The sequence below is a fragment of the Cajanus cajan genome, chromosome 4 (assembly GCF_000230855.2).
Source record: "Cajanus cajan strain Asha chromosome 4, NIPB_CcT2T_4, whole genome shotgun sequence".
Lineage (NCBI taxonomy): Eukaryota > Viridiplantae > Streptophyta > Magnoliopsida > Fabales > Fabaceae > Cajanus > Cajanus cajan.
The window spans coordinates 10630827-10650505 of NC_138520.1; the positions used below are offsets into that span (position 1 = coordinate 10630827).

The 19679-nt window shown below is 38.0% G+C and overlaps 3 protein-coding genes across 4 annotated transcripts; 2 read left to right on the forward strand and 1 right to left on the reverse strand.

The window, feature by feature from the left end:
- Nucleotides 1-7399, forward strand: LOC109797160 (Chaperone DnaJ-domain superfamily protein). Of its 2 annotated transcripts, XM_020357099.3 has the most exons (3): nucleotides 1-340; nucleotides 1970-2038; nucleotides 6645-7399. In XM_020357099.3, the coding sequence occupies exons 1-3, from the start codon at nucleotides 104-106 to the stop codon at nucleotides 7245-7247; spliced, it is 909 nt and encodes a 302-aa protein (XP_020212688.2). In that variant the 5' UTR covers nucleotides 1-103; the 3' UTR covers nucleotides 7248-7399. The 2 variants fall into 2 exon arrangements, with proteins under 2 accessions (XP_020212688.2, XP_082928342.1); XM_083072216.1 differs by lacking the exons at nucleotides 1-340; nucleotides 1970-2038 and adding an exon at nucleotides 5967-6221.
- On the reverse strand, nucleotides 6756-8155 carry LOC145949354 (uncharacterized). The gene is made up of 2 exons (XM_083072217.1): nucleotides 7873-8155; nucleotides 6756-7784 (listed from the first exon to the last, which is right to left on the reverse strand). Exons 1-2 carry the CDS (start codon nucleotides 8023-8025, stop codon nucleotides 7680-7682), a joined length of 258 nt encoding a protein of 85 aa, XP_082928343.1. The 5' UTR covers nucleotides 8026-8155; the 3' UTR covers nucleotides 6756-7679.
- Nucleotides 8156-8277: 122 nt separating this feature from the next.
- LOC114915864 (uncharacterized) lies at nucleotides 8278-9116 on the forward strand. The gene is made up of 2 exons (XM_029271219.2): nucleotides 8278-8797; nucleotides 8886-9116. The coding sequence occupies exons 1-2, from the start codon at nucleotides 8645-8647 to the stop codon at nucleotides 8988-8990; spliced, it is 258 nt and encodes an 85-aa protein (XP_029127052.1). The 5' UTR covers nucleotides 8278-8644; the 3' UTR covers nucleotides 8991-9116.
- The last annotated feature ends 10563 nt before the right edge of the window (nucleotides 9117-19679 follow it).

Below are 19679 nucleotides of genomic sequence, written 5' to 3' on the forward strand. Positions count from 1 at the left end.
CAACATAAAGCTTGTAGTGACCAGTGACCACCACAACCTCTAAACTAATATAACGGCGTTATGTTATGACTAAAACACTTAACAGTTCCACTCTCACAACGCAATGCAATCCCACTTTCTGGTGGGACCCATCTCCGTCGGCCGCTATGGTGGCGCCGCCGATTCCAGCCCTTTCCACTCCGCCTGGACCAACCCTCCCCGCCGGCGGTCCCCACTCGTCGTCGCCTCCTCAACGCCCGCGGCCATCAACGGCGGCCAGAACCACTACGCCGTCCTCGGCGTCGCCCGCACTGCCTCCGCCGTTGATATCAAACGCGCCTATCGCCTCCTCGCCCGCAAGGTATTGTATCTTCGATTTCGAATGAATACATTGCATGGTTGATGTTTCGTTCTGCGTTGTAGTATGCTACGAGCTGTGATGATTGATTCCCAATTTGAAACCGAAACCAAAACCTAAAAGTTTAGGACCGGCGAATTTATTTGAATTTTGGCTGTTAGTTTTCTGTGGTGTTTCTATTTTGTAATTGTTAAAGTTACTACCTCCGGTTTGTGCACAGGAAACAAATGCCTAGAATTAATAATGTCACAATTTTGAAATTTTATTCCAAATATACATATAGAATTAAAATGGTGTGAGTAGTAAGAAGGATAATTTTATCATCAATGAGAATGACTTATATAGTTAGTAATTCAATAAATACATTTACTTATGTGGAAAATGAGTGTATCACTTATTAATAGACTCATGATAAATTAGCGGTATCAAAGAAAATTAACAACTAATACATGTAAGAAGAGACCTGTTTCTTATAATTAGGATCAAAATGATGCACATTTGTTTCTTACATATAAGACTAGAGGTAGTATTGACTGTTTCCGGAATTATTTTTCTTGTGCCCATTGGATTGGGTGTGTAAGATAGAAGTGGATCGAATAAACCTCCAATTTGGTGCCCCAAGTATTATTTTCTCTCCTGAGTGGTCCCTAAAGTAATAAAACTATATGGATAATCCCCTTAAGTGTTGAATATCTGTAAGTTTAGTCCTTAAGTTGATAGATTCAACTAATGTTCAAGGATCAATTTTTAGAGTTTTTCAATATTTGAGAGACTAATCATGATTTATGATACTTGGGAGATTACCTATATAGTTTTTATTTTATTTTTATTTTTTTATTATTATTGTTTTTATTTCAGGGATCATTTAGGAGAGAGGGTAATACTTCATGGATGAAATGATGGTTTATTCGAAATGGATTTCTTAGGCATGGTCATTGTGGAAGTCTTATGTTAGGTTCCCATTGCAAGACTTGAGTCCCATATTAGCATGGGATTTTAATGTGGGGTTCATAAAAGGCCATGAGCTCTCCAACTATAATAGCTAGTTTTTGTGGTGTGACTTTTCCAAGGTTCTTTTCAATTAGTATTAGAGCCTTCTACCATGTTCCTCAGCTACAAACAAGTAGTGTGGGTGGTGAGGCCGATAGGCATTACAGTCTTTACCTAGGGCTAGTGCACAATCAGCACGTTTGGGGACAGCAGGGTTGCAGAGCATGGTGGGGTTTATAAGGCTTGAGCTACCCAACTACAAAACTAGCTTTTGTGGTGTGATTTTCTCAAAGTTCTTATTATGAGACTAGCGAATCTCCACTGTATAATTGAAATGAATGGTTAAGATTAAAATTAATTAAAACAATCTTGACAATCAATATATGGTTATATGATCAATATCTACTCCTCTCATATCTTGCGCCCTTACTAGATATGTCCCTTGGTCATTGTTAATTATCGTTCTGGCAAATGCATCTGTGGAGTTTTGTTAAACAGTAATGATAGTTTAGCTGACACTTATTTCTTTTGGAGAATTTGAATTTGTAAATGCTACTGTAAAGGAGATACTATATTTGGAACCTGAGTCTGTAAATGCTACTTTCTCATTTCATCTTGTCTGCTAATTTGTTGGGAGTGCAGTATCATCCTGATGTTAGCAAGGATCCACATGCTGCGGAATTATTCAAGACAATCCATCATGCATATGAGGTGAGTAACCGTTATCAACTTTCTTGATATATAGAAATAATTGCCTCTTAACAGGGATTTTATTTCATTTTTTATGGGTAAGGAAAAGTTTTACATTTTTTAATGGGATCCTATCCTATTGTTACTTTGCAGTTCTGCTGGTTCAACAACAATGATCTTTGGTAGAGACTAAGAAAAAATAACAGAATGTAACTAATTGATATTTAGTTAATGGTTTTTGAAAACAGAAATTATGAAATCATATATGAAACACTAACACGGTTTGCACCTTAAAGTCAGTACTTAATGTTTCATTTTCAGCTATTAACCTTTCACAGGTTTCGATAAGCTAGCCACTTTACCATTTTTCATGTTGTTTGGAACACATGTACTTTATGTAGAAAATAAGAGACGAGTAATACTAAAAATTGTGTGAACGTAGCAACTCACTGTCACTTTTATTGAATAAGAGATGACCTTTAAATAGCCATTGTACAACGTATCGAATTAACAAGACGATAACAAAATATCTTATCAAAACAAATCTTATCAAAAACTATCTTATCTAAAATGAAACAAATAACTCAACAGACTAAATAAACAGTTCAGAATAACTAACTCGGATATCTCTAAAATTTAAGATTATCTAACAAAACTCCCCCATAAGCTTAAATTTCTCCTTCTTTCATTCCGAGTAACTTCCTTAACTCCTGAAATGTTGTTGCAGGCAATGGTTTTGTAAAGATATCAGCTACTTGCTCTTTACTTCCTACGTGTTCGAGCTCCACGCTTCCTTCTTTCACCTTCTCCCTGATGAAATGAAATCGGACGTCGATGTGCTTACTTCTTTCGTGATTGATTGGATTTTTGGCTAACTCGATTGCCGACCTGTTATCTACTCGGATCAATACTTTCTCAGCTTTCATAATCTCCAGTTTGCTTAACAAGTTTCTAAGCCAAACTGCATGTTGGACACTCCAAGATGCTGCTACATACTCGGCTTCACACGTTGATAGAGCTACGATTGGTTGTTTCTTTGATAGCCAAGTGAAAGCCGTGTTTCCCATGAAGAATACGTACCCAGCTGTGCTTTTCCGATCATCCACATCTCCACACCAATCACTGTCCGAGTATCCAATAAGTCGGTAGTTGTCTGACTTAGTGAAACACAGTCCAAGTGACATCATCTCTTTCACATACCTTAGTATCCTCTTTAATGCTTTCCAATGAGAATACCTCGGATTCTCCATAAAGCGGCTTGCAATTCCCACACTTAGCATCAGGTCGGACCTTGTACTTATCAAATACCTTAGACTTCCGATTAGGCTTCGGTACCTGCTTGCATCAACTCTTTCTGTTTCTCCATTTTTAGATAACTTCGTTCCAGGTTCCATGGGAGTAGAAACTGGATTGCAATTCAGCATCTTTGCCTTGCTCAAAATCTCCTCGGCATACCTCTTCTGGGACACAAAAATACCTGTTGTGTTTTGCTCCACCTCTAAACCCATGATGCCTAAGTCGGTCATCTCAAACTCCCTCTTCATTACTTCTTTAAACTCTTCATCCATTGCTTTCATCCATCTCTCATCAAGTACGGCCTTTTCAAATTTTATATCTTCTGTTCCTGTCAATAGACATACTACATGTAACTCGTCAGTGGAGTTGTAGATGTCTTGCAAGCTCCGAGTTCTAAGCTGCTCAGGTTCATCATCTTCCTCGGAATGCTCATTGGTCCTATCTGAGCTTCTCCCTATTATCTCCAAGCTCTCCCTCTCAAAGTTCGAGCTCCTCGAAGTCTTTTCAGAGTTACTCCAGTTCCACTCACTTTCCTCATCTACCTGGACATCTCGACTTACCAGAATTTTTCCTGTAACAGGGTTGTACAATTTGTAGGCTTTTGCCTTTTCATCATACCCGATCAAAATATACTTCTTGCTCCTATCATCAAGCTTCGTTCTGAGCTGAGTTGGAACATGACCGTAAGCAAGGCTTCCGAAGATCTTGAAGTGATGTATACTCGGTTTTTGTCCACTCCATGCTTCTTGAGGTGTCACATCATCCAATTTTGAATGTGGGCACCTGTTCTGTATATATATAGTACACTGCACTGCTTCTGCCCAAAACTTCTCAGGCATATTCTTCCCTTTAAGCATAGCTCGGACCATATCAAGAATAGTCCGATTCTTTCTTTCAGCTACTCCATTTTGTTGTGGTGAATATGGAGCTGTGAAAAAACGTTTTATACCTTGCTCTTCACAGTATTCCATAAACTTTGCCGATGTGAATTCTCCACCTCTGTCCGACCTCAAAGCTTTAATTTGCTTGTTAGTCTCTTTCTCCACCATGACTTTAAACCTTTTAAAAGCTTCAAATGCCTTTGATTTTTCTTGCAAAAAATATACCCAGGTTTTTCGAGAGAAATCATCTATGAAAGAGATGAAATATTTCTTACCACTGAAGGATGCAGGAGAGATCGGTCCGCACAAGTAAGTGTGTATCAGGCCAAGTTGCTCCTTTTCTTTGTACTTGGACGAGCTCGGAAAACTTGTTCTTGAATGTTTTCCAAGTACACACGCTTCACAAAACTTCTTGTCAAACTCAACACCACGTAGTCCGAGCACTAACTCCTTCCTTGATAGCTCGGCCAAGCCTCCAAAGTTTAAATGCCCAAAACGAAAATGCCACATCATGGCTTCATCCTTCACGTCCAGCTTCAAGCACTTATTTTGAAGGATGTTCAGCTCCAGTTTATACATCCGATTCTTTTTCATCTCTACTCGGGCTACTAAACGATCATGTTTGTCCTTCAAATAAAGTACTCGATCCTTCATCAGAACCAAGTTGCCTTTCTCCATCATCTGCCCCATGCTTAAGATGTTGCTCTTAAGTTCGGGAACGTAGTAGACATTCCTTATTTCTCCAACTCGTCCATCCTTCTGCATATGCTTGATGGTTCCATGCCCTTTTACCGCCACCTTGGAATCATCCCCAAATGACACGAATCCGGCCTTCACCTTGATGAGTTCGTTGAAGAAACTTTCTTCTCTACACATATGATTGCTCGCTCCAGTGTCCAAATACTAGATCGAGTTGTTTAAGCAACCCGAATCAAGCTCGGCCTCTGACTTCTCATCTGAGCTTGGAAGCTCAACTGCTAATCTCTCCATGCAACTCAAGTTTAGCTCAACTTCGGAGGCACAACTCGAACGTAGCTTGGTCTCCGAGCTCTGCGTCATCATCAAAATTCCTGCTTCCTCGTCCTCTTCTTCTGTGAGAAGATTCTTCTCTTTCTTTTCACTTCGGCTTTTAACTCGGCAATACTTTGCTATGTGACTGTATTTGCCACAGTTGTAGCAATTTGCCGATCTGCATTCCTTTGCGTAGTGGCCGTGTTTGCCACACTTATAACATTCCACCTCCGACCTTGGCTGACTTCCTTGGCTACGATCACCTCGTCCTTGTCCACCTCCATGATCACCTCGTCCTCTACCTCGTCCTTGATCACCTCCATGATCACTTCGTCCTTTACCTCGTCCTTGACCTTTTGAACTTCGGCCCTGAGTGTTCCGAGTTCCATTCAAATCAAGTTGCGCCTGTAATGCTTGATCAAGAGTATCCTTCATCTTCCTCCTCCTTTGTTCGTGGGCTTCGAGTGACCCAGCGAGCTCTTCCACTGAGAGAATTGACAAGTCCTTTGACTCCTCAATTACGCATGCAATACTCTCGAAATCATCTGTTAGTGATCTCAAGATTTTCTCCACAATTCTACTTGCTGACATTGGCTCTCCATTCCTTCCGAGTTGGTTAGCCAACTTCTCCACCTGAGTTATGTACTCGGATACTCGTTCCTTATCCTCCATCTTCAAACACTCAAACTCTCCTCGAAGAGTTTGAAGTCGAATCTGTCTAACACGGTGGTTACCTTTGTGCGCAACCTCCAAGATCTTCCATGCTTCCTTTGAAGACGCAGCGTTTGCAATCTTCTCGAAACCTGATTCATCCACGGCATTGTACAGAAAATACAAAGCCGATTTGTCCTTTACTCGTGTCTTTTCCAATGTGGCAATCTCAGCCACAGATTGGTCTTCGTCCTCCTCGGGTTCTTGGAACCCCTTCTCCACTATGTCCCATAGACTTTGGGAACCTAACAGGGTCTTCATCTGTAAACACTAATTATCATAATTGGTTTTCTTTGACAGTTGTGGTACGGTCATTCCATTAACAACCTTCGCCATTACTCTCTCCTTTTTTTTTTAAAACACACACAGGTGCACACTGTTTTCCTCTCACACTCGGCACTCAGAGCATAAAGCTCTGATATCAATTTGTAGAAAATAAGAGACGAGTAATACTAAAAATTGTGTGAACGTAGCAACTCACTGTCACTTTTATTGAATAAGAGATGACCTTTAAATAGTCATTGTACAACGTACCGAATTAACAAGACGATAACAAAATATCTTATCAAAACAAATCTTATCAAAAACTATCTTATCTAAAATGAAACAAATAACTCAACAGACTAAATAAACAGTTCAGAATAACTAACTCGGATATCTCTAAAATTTAAGATTATCTAACACTTTACAGATCCATTGACAGTATCTACTTTATATCCTTTAAACAGGTACTATCTAATGCAACAACGAGAGTTCAGTATGATCAAGAACTTCAATTCGGTGACAAGCCTTACAGGGAAAAATGGAGTTACAGCACTGAATTTGAAGATCAGGTAAGAGTTTATAGGTGGGCCCACCTGAGGAGAAAAATGCATAATGAAAGATACTGGGAGCATTCCAATGTTAATGAGGACTACTATACCAGTGAAACAGACGAGGAAGAAGATGAAGGAAATTTAGATGAAGAAAGGGGTTCCTTTACTGAAGTGCTTAGATCGGCATTCGTCTCATTATTTTTGTTTCAGACATTTGGATCACGACTCTCACTTACATTTAGTGGTCTGACGGCTTTGTTTGATAAGAAGTTAGACTCCGGCTACAAAATTGGCTATGCAATAGCATGGATTTTGGGTGGGAGGGGAGGCATATTGCTAACCCTGTGCTTGTCATTTGCAAGTTGGGTTTGTGGGAAAACAAGTAGCAGCGTAGTTGCACTAGTTGTGGTGGCCATGTGGGTTGGCACCTACCTTGCAAGGTACGCACCACTTCCCCAAGGTGCGCTATTAGCTCTTCTCTACATGTCAATTAAGCTACAATCTGACCTAATATAAAGATATTGCCGCGCTGCCACTAGCATTTCTTCTAATATGTAGATCTGACTATGTTCTTTATTATGGTGTTTGTACATTTTAATATATTCTGGTAAATGTAAATAAATGTTATTTTCTGATGAATAAACGGTTGATGAGTTGGCATATGCAAATTTCATCCTGTACCTATTGTGCAGTAGTAGTTAACAGAGAAGGGGAACAAGTCTTGAGAATGAGTCAAGGCTTTGAAAATGAAAACTGATTAATTTCCAAAATTATTAGAATTGTACAAGTTACTTCCCCATTTACCTACCAAATATTGCAGAGAAAGAAAAGAATTTACAGGTTTCTGTCACAAGCACTAGGGGTGAAAAATACGAGAAAGAATTACAAGTTTCTGCAACAACGAAATCAAAGAAATAATCAATATATGGGTTTGGGAAGTCCCAACTTCTAAGAGCTCTTTACTTGGACAGCATCATTCTTGTGCATCAAATTCCTCCATAGGTACCTCCCACTGGCCATGTCAACAAATACCCAGAATCCATTCTGAATTAACTGAAACCAAATCAACAATTCTATTCATGATTAAAAAGAAAATCAAGAACTATGGTGAATTGTATAAAGAAAATGAAAATGTGGGCACCTTGATGAAATTGAAACGATCATTGTTGGAGGAGGATTTGTTGTGATCTCGAGTGGAGAAGTCAATCTCCGGGGTGGAACGCACGGTGGTCCAGGCAAAATAGGCAGCCAGGGCAGCGGAGAAAAAAACCAGGATGAACCTGAGAGGACACATGTCTTTCAAGGCAAAAAAAGAAAACTATTTTGCAGTAATATGAAGCCAGAAAGGTTGAGAGAGCCGAAGACAACCCAAGCCAGCAAGTAAAGAATCGACTATATCCAATATGCTTTGAGCGTATTGAGGTCAAATCCTTTTTATATGACAATCTCTATAATTTTATAAATGAATGAATTAGTAAAAGCGAGGAAAGGCGCGTTGTGTCGTCAGTGTCTATAATTAATGATGGATGACTAAGATTTGGTCAACTTTGGAGGATCTAGAATATTTTCCTTTGGTAAAAAAAAAAGAAAGAAAAGAAGATTTCCCTTCGGAACTAGTACATTGTTATATTTTTTTTCTTCTTTATTCCAAGGTTGCACTAGGTCCAATATGCACTAGGGAAAGAATCAAATTTGATAAATGGTAATAGACAACGCGACGCCCCTTTCCTCCTTTTTACTAATTCATTCATTGATAAAATTATAGAGACTGTCATATAAAAAGACCTCAACTCGGTCAATGCACATTGGATATAGTCGATTCTTTACTTGCTGGCTTGGGTTGTCTTCGGCTCTCTCAACCTTTCTGGCTTCATATTACTGCAAAATAGTTTTCTTTTTTTGCCTTGAAAGACATGTGTCCTCTCAGGTTCATCCTGGTTTTTTTCTCCGCTGCCCTGGCTGCCTATTTTGCCTGGACCACCGTGCGTTCCACCCCGGAGATTGACTTCTCCACTCGAGATCACAACAAATCCTCCTCCAACAATGATCGTTTCAATTTCATCAAGGTGCCCACATTTTCATTTTCTTTATACAATTCACCATAGTTCTTGATTTTCTTTTTAATCATGAATAGAATTGTTGATTTGGTTTCAGTTAATTCAGAATGGATTCTGGGTATTTGTTGACATGGCCAGTGGGAGGTACCTATGGAGGAATTTGATGCACAAGAATGATGCTGTCCAAGTAAAGAGCTCTTAGAAGTTGGGACTTCCCAAACCCATATATTGATTATTTCTTTGATTTCGTTATTGCAGAAACTTGTAATTCTTTCTCGTATTCGTTGTCATTCTTGATTTTCATTATACAATTCATTGTCATTCTTCATCAATTTGCCACAGTTCTATTTTCTTTATAAAATAAAATAGTTGTTAAATAATTTGAATGTTTAAAATTAATTAGGTTATTTGAGTGGTTACATGAGTAGTTAATTTTTAATATTAATATTTATTCTTTAAAAAATTAAGGGTAAAATTGTTTAAAAAATTTGGGAAAAAAATGGTTATAAACTCATATATCTACTTTATATATAATAAGTATAGATTTTATTCTCACTTTTTGTTGGATAAAATATAACATTTAATAATTAAACAAGTCTTCAAAAAAGAATGAAAAAAAAAATATTTTAGTTATAATAAAAAAATTTAAAAAATACTATAATAATTTAGATTTAATGTGAGTGTTCATCTCATAAATTTTAAGCGTAAAATTTAGTATTTTCTTTCATGAAAAAGTTTATTCTCATGTTTTAGTTATGTTTAAATTTGCCTGCTTATTGTAACTAAAAATATTTACAGCCGTTTATTATATTTTATTTATACTTGTAACACCCGAATTTTCTATTCATACAATGTTGATTATTATTTATTTTCATATATTTATTTTAGTTAATTAAAAGGAGTTTTTATAAAATATTATAAGGATTTTTAATAATTGTAATTATTTGTGAAAAAAAATTTGTAAAATTCTATTTTTTTACGCTGGAACGGGCTGTTCCAAAATTGGAACGGGCCGTTTCAAAAGTGGAATGGGCCGTTCCAAATTTGTAAAAGGCACATTTTTGGGTTTCCCAGAACGGGCCGTTCCCAAAGGGAAATGGGCCGTTCCGGATTTCTTAAAACGCCTAAAAAGTTAAGTTAGAAATGGGCAGTTCTGCTTATGGTCAATCAGTGGTAACACGAACCTCAGAACGGGCCGTTCTAATTTTAGAACGGGTCGTTCTGCTTTTTGGAAACGGGCCGTTCCGATTTTGGAACAAGCCGTTCCAGTTTAAAATTTTACGTATATTTGAAGACTCTGGAACGGGCCGTTCCGAATTCAGTACGGGCCGTTCCGGGTGCGCCAGGATGCCTATAAATAGGGGCAGGGGGGTGAAAATTTTATAACTGAGTAAGAAGTGAAAATTTTAGAGAGAGAAAGAGAAGGAGAGAGAAAGAGAAGGAGAGAGAGAGAGAAAGAGAGAAAGAGAGAAAGAGAAAGAAAGAGAGAGAAAGAAAGGGAAAGAAAGAGGGAATCTAGAGGCGGAGGCCCTGCCCAAGTTTCAACTCCTGCTTATCCAGGTAAAGGGGGGGAGTGAGAAACCTCGCTCGGGGGTGTGAGGATAATTGTTAGATAGTTTGATTGTCGGATTGGCCCCCAATCCCTTGCCTGTTGTTCTGTTTTTCTGTTTGGTCTACTTTGTTCCTTGTTACTTTGTTCTTTGTTACTTCCTTGTTACTTTGTTCCTTGAAAGTAATAAATGAATATGGAATTAATGTTAAAAATAAATAAGTTTTAATATGAATAAAGATGCTCTCTGTGAATTCCTGTGCGAACCTTATGAGGAGTATTTATGACATGACCATGTGAAATATGGACAAATGACATGAGGCCTATGAATGGACTATTGAGACAAGTTATGATTATGAGAACATGAAAAAGGATGACATGATGTACTTAATGAAATTTTGTAATAAGTCAAATGTTGAGTTAATGAAATAATGAATGTATGACATGCATCATATGCATATATTATTCCAGGTGTGCTGCTGCGGCCGCATACCAGTGATGTAACTTGATAACAAGGTGTACCTTAGGGTCACCAGTGATGTAACATGCTAACAAGGTGTACCTTAGGGTCACCAGTGATGTAACCAGGTGTACCTTGGGGTTACCAGTGATGTAACCAGGTGTGCCTTAGGGTCACCAGTGATGATATGTAAAACTTCCTTATGGCGCCACATGCATGCATTTATGAGTCGAATACATGATATCATAGCATGATAAATGAATATATATGTGATATTGATTATTTATGTGTATTGTTTACATGTGACTTATATTTATTGTGCGTGTGTGTGCTATCTAACCTTTATTTCTGCACCTGAAACTGAGTGAGATGTTTCTCACTCCCTTGTTATTTTTGTATATGTTTAAATTATGTTGCAGATGATCATCATCATGAGGATGTTGGTGATGAGGTTTAAGGCTTCAGTTGGGCGTGCTCTGATAGGATGTGACATCGGGCATAGCTAGTCTTAGTTTGGGATATTATTGTTTTAATAGTCTTTTCTTTTCTTTTCTTTTCTTTTGTAATTTTGAACGTTCTTGATAAAAGACCGAAGTGTACATCTTTATTATATTATTTTATTACATGATTTGAAAGTTATAAATTAATTCCTAACTAGGAGGCACTGCCACTTTTGCTGAAATTTATATTTTTCTTTATATGATTTCTTGAGTTTTGATACTTACATGATGACTTTATATGATTTATGAGTTACAAATGTGAATCTTCTACCTTATAATATTTGAGACAATTATTTTATCCATGAAAGAGGTTGTTGACTATGAAAGACTTTATTTACTCAAAAAGAAAAAAAATATTTTGTTTACATTTATTGTGAATTAATGATGGGGTAGAGAGTGTCACAATACTTTTATCTCAAAAGAAATAAAATAATAGATAAATTCAAAATGTCATAAATGGGAAGGAAAAAATATGTTATTAAAATTAGTGAAGTTAAAAGATTTCGCGCTTTTATAGTTGAAAATTTTAAAATAAAATAAAAATTGGGATTAAATAATAAAAGTGATTAAAATTTGAATGGCTAGACATGATTAATTTATTTGAGTGGTTACATGAATATTTTTTATTATTTAAAAATTTATGGGTAAAATGTCTAAAATATTTAGAGATTAAAAAAGAGTGATAAACTCATGCAACCACTTTATATATAGATATAAATATATATATGAAACATTAAATAAGAATTTTTTAATATAAAAATTGGAAACTATTGATAATTACTAATTAGTGAATAAGTGTCTTGCTAATGTTGTTGAATGTAAATGCTATAAAGATGTTGCAATTTATTTTTGAAAAATAATTACTTTTTATTTAAATTAATAAAGTAAATTATCATGTACTATCTTCCACTAAAAAATTTGTATAATTATTATAATAAATAAAGATTAAAAATGTCTTAAAATTTGTACATGCAAAAAATAATGAATTGATTTTATATATTGTTATAGATATCCTTTAGGATAAAATGAATAACTCAAATTAAAAGGTCATAAACAAAATTATCATGTACCTTCATTATCATAATTATCTTTATCATCATTGTCACAACCACTTTCATTGCTTCACCAACACCATCATTATTGTTGATGGGAGATCAAAAACCTATAGCCAGTGGGAGGAATTTTTTTAAAAACTAATTATCATCATCACACATACAAGAAGTAAACTATAAATGTTAAAATCAAAAAAATATAATATATTATTAAATAAATTATGTCTTATAATTGTCCTTTGTGTGATCTTGTGTTTTGAAAGCATTGAATGATGTTCATTGTCAATGTTATTAAACACAATCTTCACAATTTTCATGGTAGAAAATGCTTTTTTCTGTCTCGGATAATGAACAAAATCATTACTAACTTTAAAAGAAGATATAAAATAATGGATAACTAATATGTATCCCAATTTCAACAAATTTTCGTGAACCACCTGCATATCATAGAGAAATCCTAAATCCTAAACTCTCAAATGTGTAAGGTTAATAAGAAAATGTGAGAACTAATAAAATTGAAATGTTTATTTAAAATAAGAAAAGACCTAACTTTCTAAAAAAGATGAGCAAAAATATATGAATATATGATAGTCTTGATATGTTAAAATTTACTATTTGTTACACCAACAATATATGATATGATAAGATAGAATAAAATATAATAATTATCAAGATATGATATATCTTATCTTATTTTATCTTTTATCTTATCTTATTACTCTAATATCTTTTTTATTCTAAGAGAGAAGTTGATTTTCTTTATACAATTCATTGTCATTCTTCATCAACATGTCCACAGTTCTATTTTCTTTATAAAATAAAATAAAATAATTATTAAATAATAAAGATATTTAAAAATTTGAATGATTAAAACATAATTAAGTTATTTGAGTAGTTACATGAGTAGTTAATTTTTAATATTAATTTTTATTATTTAAAAAATTAAGAATAAAATTGTTTAAAAAACTTGAGAGAAAAAATCGGTTATAAACTTATATATCTACTTTATATATAATAGGTATATATTTTATTCTCACTTTTTGTTGGATAAAATATAACATTTAATAACCAAACACGTCTTAAAAGAAGAATGAAAAAAAAGCTATTTTAGTTATAATAAAAAATTAAAAAACACTATAATAATTTAGATTTAATGTGATTTTCAGAAAAGAGTTCATCTCGTAAATTTTAAGTGTAAAAGTTTATATTTGCTTTCATGATTAAGTTTATTCTCATGTCTTAGTTATGTTTAAATTTGCCTGCTTATTGTAATTAAAAAATATTTATCGTTATTTTATTTATACTTTCATCTCGAAAGAAATAAAATAATAGATAAATTCAAAATGTCATAAATCGGAAGAAAAAAAATATGTTGTTAACATTAGTGGAGTTGAAAGATTTTGAGCTTTTATATATAAAATTTTTAAAATAAAATAAAAATTGTAATTAAATAATAAAAGTGATTAAATCTTGAATGGCTATAGATGATTAATATTTATTTGAGTTTAGGGTTTAGCGTTTAATATATATATGAAATATTAAATAAGAAATTTTTAATATAAAAAATGGAAATTATTGATAATTAGTGAATAAGTCTCTTGCTAATGTTGTGAGATGTAAATATTATTAAACAATGATGTTGCAATTTCACTACAAGAAAAATGCTAATTTTCGACGGAAATTTCTGACGGAAATAGGTAAATTTCTGACGGATTTTGCTTTTTCCAATGAATTTGTGACGTCGGAAAAAAAAATCCGTCGGAAATAATTTTTCCGACGGAATTTTCTGACAGAAAATTCCATCAGAAAATTTCATCAGAAATTTCCGACGAAAAAATCTCAGAAATTGTTGTCAAAGTTTCTGACGGAAAAATCCGTCAGAAATTGCTGTCAAATTTTCCGATGGAAAAATCCGTCAAAAATTGCTGTCAAATTTTCCGACGGAAAAATCCGTCAGAAATTATAATTTTTTTTAATTTTAATAAATTTATTAATGTAACAACTCTCATATTTGGCCTCTCAAGAGTTCTATTTCACAATATTTCACTGTTTAACGTGTTTTATTCTTACTTGTGCAATTTTTGGGAGACTTCCCAGAAGGTCGCCCATCCCAGTACTACTCCAGGTCAAACACGCTTAACTGTGAAGTTCTGATGAGCAAGCTACCGAAATGTCTATGTATGTTGTCGGTATAACTTGTACAAATTAATTCATTTAAGTCATCCTCAAATATACAATCTCATATTTGTACTATAATAATAATATATAATAATTTTATATTACGAATAATAATAATAATAATAATAATAATATATTTAATTATTCTTTATTTATATGTACTTACTTTTATAATTAACATCTACTTATTTTTATTTAAAATTATAATTTAAATTATTTAACTTTATAATTTATAATGATAATATAATTTATAAAATTATAAATATTTATTTATTACTGTGAGACCCCCCCCCGTACGAACTTATTTTCCCCAAACCTTCTTTCACTCTAAGGTCTCACTCACTCTCTTGTTTCTTCTCTTCCTTGCTGACTAAAGGTGGTGGTGCGGCGTAATCTTGGATCTCTAGCTGAGTGTTCGGAGTCTTCTTTTCTCCCTTTCCGGTCGTTCAAGCTCTCTTCCGTCCCTCTCTTCCGTTCTTCTTGTCCCGAAGCTCAAATTTCTGGATTCAAGGTAAGGGAAGTTAGTTTTATGCTGTGGTTTGGTTAAAAGGGGGTCTGGGGACTCATTTAACCGGCTGAGAACTGATGATTTTGGTTGAGAACTTCTAAAGTTAAGATTTTGGGGTTTTTGGGATTTTTGAGAAACTTTGAGGAAATACTTGGATTGTGGTTGCATGTGGAAAATGAGGTATTTTTCTTGATGTTTGATGAGAATGTGACATTTTGGCTGGATTGCATGCTTGTTTGCTGTTAAGATTTGCAGGTTTTGAACAATTTTTCGAACTTGGGGAAGTTACTGATGAGTTCGCGCTGAGCGCTGTTCTTCGCGCCGGGCGCGCGATCACCAGGAGACTCTGTTTAGGCAAGCCCGCCGGGCGCAAGGCTGTGTGCGCTGGGCGAGCTTGCAAATGGGGGTCTCTGGTTGGCCCGCGCCGGGCGTGACTCGATCTGCGCTGGGCGCGATATCAAGAGTAACATGTTTTTGGGATACTTGGACTGCGCTAGGCGCACTTTTGGACTCGCTGGGCGCGGAGGCTCCTTGGGAGTCTCTGCCAAGGGCACGCCGGGCGCAATTGTGAATTGCGCTGGGCGCGAGACCCTGGTGGGTCTCTGCCTTCCCCACGCTGGGCGCGGGTTAGGCTCCGCTGGGCGCACGAGACTCCTTGAGTCTCTGCCAGACAGGCGCTAGGCGCAATTTGGAATTGCGCCAGGCGCGGGAGAGCCTTGGTGCTCTCGGGTTGAGTCGCGCTGGGCGCAACCTCGAGTGCGCCGGGCGCGCAAGGAAAATGATGATCTATAGGACATTGACTGTTGAGTTGTGCCGAAATTGTTAATCAATGATGTGATATGCTGAACCAAGCGAATTTGATGAATATGTTGTGATGATTAGGGGATTAAGCTGAGATAAATATGTTAGTTGTATTAGAAGTGTATTGTTGAGCTAGAATCAATGGATTAATAAGAGAAATTATATAGTATAGCGGCATTATAGACCGTTGGGCTGAATTGTAGAAAGTAATAATTTTGTTGAATTGCTGTGCTGTGCTGTGCTGTACTGTGCTGAGATATGCTGGGTTGGGTGATATTATAGCCGCTAAGTCGGTGCTGTTGTTAGCCACACATGTGGTGCTGATTCTAACCGCTAAGGCGGTGCTGTTGTTGCCGCTAAGTCGGTGCCGTTATAGCCACTAGAGTGGTGCTGTTGTTGCCGCTTTGCGGTGCCGTTATAGCCACTAGAGTGGTGCTGTTGTTGCTGCTAAGCAGTGCTGATATTTCCGCATTGCGGTGCTGATATTGTTGAGCGGTATAAGCTGTACAAGTGTGCTGATAACTGTATCTGTTGTTATTTATATTGCCAATTATATAATTGTATGATGAATTTTAATTTCACTAGCTTACCCTTCTGTTGTTTTCCATGTTTTTGGACTGCGATGATCATACTATGTATGGGAGCAGGGCAGGAATAGAGGTGCGTCTTGTGGTGAGGTTGGTGGACCTTGCAGCTGTTTTGCTTGGCGATGTGTTGTTTTGCTTGTGGCTACGTGGGATAGTAGCATTTGGTTGTATTTTTCTTTAGTACACTTTAACTCTAGTCAGATTGGAACCTTGTATATCTATATATATTCTAGATCCTATATTCATATACTTGTTCTATCTGTCTGGTGTTTCGAGTGTGCTATGCCGGGCGTAGTGACCAGTCGGGTCGTTACACTTTAGTGGTATCAGAGCAGTTCGAGTCTAGTGGACACTCTTTGGGGGTGGTCCCTTTAGGCTTTTTGCTGTGTTAGCTCTGTGCTGTGTTGTTTTGCTGTGATGTCTGTTGTGCTGAAAATTGCTGTGCTGAAATTGTTGTGGTGATTCGTTGTGCTGTTGATTTTGTGTGGTTTAGCATTGTTTACTAAAGATGTTGTTACCTTTGTCGAAGATGACTAGGACAAATGAGCAGATAGCCCGTGCCCTAGAGATGTTGGCCATGGCCATGCAACAGCAAAATGCCTATTTTGCTAGGATGGAGGCTGAGAGAGCTGCAGCTGGTGCAGCAAGACCTGCAGGGTCACAGGAGAGCCGGGATCTTGCTGAGTTCCGGAAGTGTAATCCTCCACAGTTTGCAGGAGATGCGGATCCAGAAGTGGCTGACCGCTGGATCCGTGAATTAGAGAAGATCTTTACCGTACTGGGATGTCCTCCAGATAGGAGGTTAGCATACGCTGTATACATGCTTGTTGGAGAGGCTGAACATTGGTGGAGAGGCACCTATCAGATGCTTGTTGCTAGGGGAGTTACAGTTGATTGGGAGTGCTTCCGGACAGTGTTTATGGAGAAGTTCTTCCTGGAAAGCGTGAGGCATGCCAAGGAGGCAGAGTTTATGAGATTGCATCAGGGTGGGATGACAGTATCAGAGTATGCGATAAAATTCGAGCACCTAGCCCGATTTTATTCGCAGGGTATGCCTGAGGCTTGGAAATGCAGGAAATTTGCAGATGGATTGAAATATGAGCTGAAGAGGATGGTGGTGCCTATGGCCATCACGGAGTTCCCAGCCTTAGTGGAGAAGGCGAAGGTAGTTGAGCAGTTGGAAGGTGGCAACCGTGCGGTGAGGACTATTGGGGGACCATCTGGGTCCAAGAAGGGTGAGAGTCAGAGGAAACCATATGACAGGCCCCAACCACAGCAAGGGGGTTCTGTTTCTAGGCGATCTTCCAGTGCTGCTAGTGGAGGTAGACAGAGTGGAGGTGCTACTCTGAGATGTTTTAGGTGTGCTGGGCCCCACTTTATCAGGGACTGTCCGCACACGGAGAGCCGTTGCTTCAGATGTCATCAGATGGGCCACGAATCGGCAAATTGTCCTACGAGGGATAGACCAGAGAGGAGCACTCAGAGGAGTAATGTACAGAGGGCTGATACTCAGAGGAGTAGTGCACAGAGAGCTGATACACAGAGGGGTGACAGACCTACTACTGCTGGTAGGGTATTTGCTTTGACGGGTGCTGAGGCTTCGACTTCTTCTGATCTTGTGAAGGGGAAGGGCAAGGCCGCTGGTAAGGATGTGATGATTCTATTTGACTCTGGTGCTACGCATTCATTTATATCATATGCATGTGCTGCTTTGTTGGGTGTGCCTGTGTGTGAGTTGGGGTTGAGACTACTCGTGTCGACGCCCGCTTCTACTTCTGTGATTGCTTCTGAATTGTGCGTGGGTTGTCCAGTTGTGGTGAATGAGAAGAAGTACAAGGTGAACTTGATTTGTTTACCTTTGGTGGATATTGACATAATCTTAGGGATGGATTGGTTGTCTGCCAATCGCATCCTTATAGACTGTGCCAATAGGCGGTTAATCTTCCCTCAAGAGGAGGATGAGCTGTTGATCTCAGCTGTTCAAGTTGAGTCCTTGCTGAGGGATGGGGCAGAGTGCTGTCTTCTGCTTGCTACCACGAGTGTGGAGACCGAGAGAATCTTAGCTGGTATCGATGTGGTGAGGGAGTATGCCGAGGTGTTCCCTGACGAGGTGCCTGGGTTGCCTCCTGTTAGGGAGATGGAGTTCAGCATTGACTTGGTTCCAAGTGCGGGACCAGTGTCAGTAGCTCCCTATAGGATGGCTCCTGCTGAGCTGGCTGAGCTGAAAGATCAGTTGGAGGACTTATTGGAAAAGCAGTTGGTGCGACCGAGTGTTTCGCCGTGGGGTTCCCCTGTGTTGTTGGTAAAGAAGAAGGATGGGGGTAGTCGATTGTGTGTTGATTACCGGCAGTTGAACAAATTGACCATTAAGAACAAATATCCACTTCCCCGGATAGATGACTTAATGGATCAACTGAGGGGCGCGTCGGTGTTTTCTAAGATTGACTTGAGGTCAGGATATCACCAGATTAGGGTGAAGGAGGGTGACATACCGAAGACTGCTTTCAGGACTAGGTATGGTCACTATGAATATGTTGTGATGCCGTTCGGTGTGACCAACGCCCCCGCAGTGTTCATGGACTACATGAACAGGATCTTCCGGCCGTTCTTGGATAAATTCGTGGTAGTGTTTATTGATGATATCTTAATCTATTCAAGGACCCCGGAGGAACATGGAGAGCACTTGAGGACAGTGTTGGAGATTTTGAAAGCGAAGCAATTGTATGCTAAGCTTTCAAAATGTGAGTTCTGGTTGGATGAGGTGAAGTTCTTGGGCCACGTGATTTCAGCTGAGGGGATTGCTGTTGATCCGGCTAAGGTGGAGTCGGTATTGCAGTGGGAGCGCCCGAGGACTGTCACGGATATACGGAGCTTTGTGGGCTTAGCAGGTTACTATCGGAGGTTCATTGAAGGGTTCTCTAGGATAGTAGCGCCTCTGACCCAGTTGACGAGGAAGGAGCAGCCGTTTATTTGGACAGATGCCTGTGAGCGGAGCTTTGAGGAGTTGAAGAGAAGGTTGACTACTTCTCCTGTGTTGGTGTTACCGGATTCTGGTGAGCCTTTTGACGTGTACTGTGATGCTTCTCATCAGGGTCTGGGGTGTGTGCTGATGCAAAACGGGAGAGTGGTGGCATATGCTTCAAGGCAACTGAAGATTCATGAGAGGAACTACCCCACTCATGACTTAGAATTAGCAGCTGTGGTGTTTGCCTTGAAAATTTGGAGGCATTATTTATATGGTGCTCGGTTCAACGTT

Coding starts and splice junctions, on each gene's coding strand:
- LOC145949354 (XM_083072217.1), bottom strand. CDS start 8,025: ATGTGTCCTCTCAGGTTCATCCTGGTTTTTTTCTCCGCTGCCCTGGCT. Junction 7,785..7,872: donor ATCGTTTCAATTTCATCAAG/GTGCCCACATTT, acceptor ATTTGGTTTCAG/TTAATTCAGAATGGATTCTG.
- LOC109797160 (XM_020357099.3), top strand. CDS start 104: ATGCAATCCCACTTTCTGGTGGGACCCATCTCCGTCGGCCGCTATGGT. Junction 341..1,969: donor ATCGCCTCCTCGCCCGCAAG/GTATTGTATCTT, acceptor TTGGGAGTGCAG/TATCATCCTGATGTTAGCAA. Junction 2,039..6,644: donor CAATCCATCATGCATATGAG/GTGAGTAACCGT, acceptor TCCTTTAAACAG/GTACTATCTAATGCAACAAC.
- LOC114915864 (XM_029271219.2), top strand. CDS start 8,645: ATGTGTCCTCTCAGGTTCATCCTGGTTTTTTTCTCCGCTGCCCTGGCT. Junction 8,798..8,885: donor ATCGTTTCAATTTCATCAAG/GTGCCCACATTT, acceptor ATTTGGTTTCAG/TTAATTCAGAATGGATTCTG.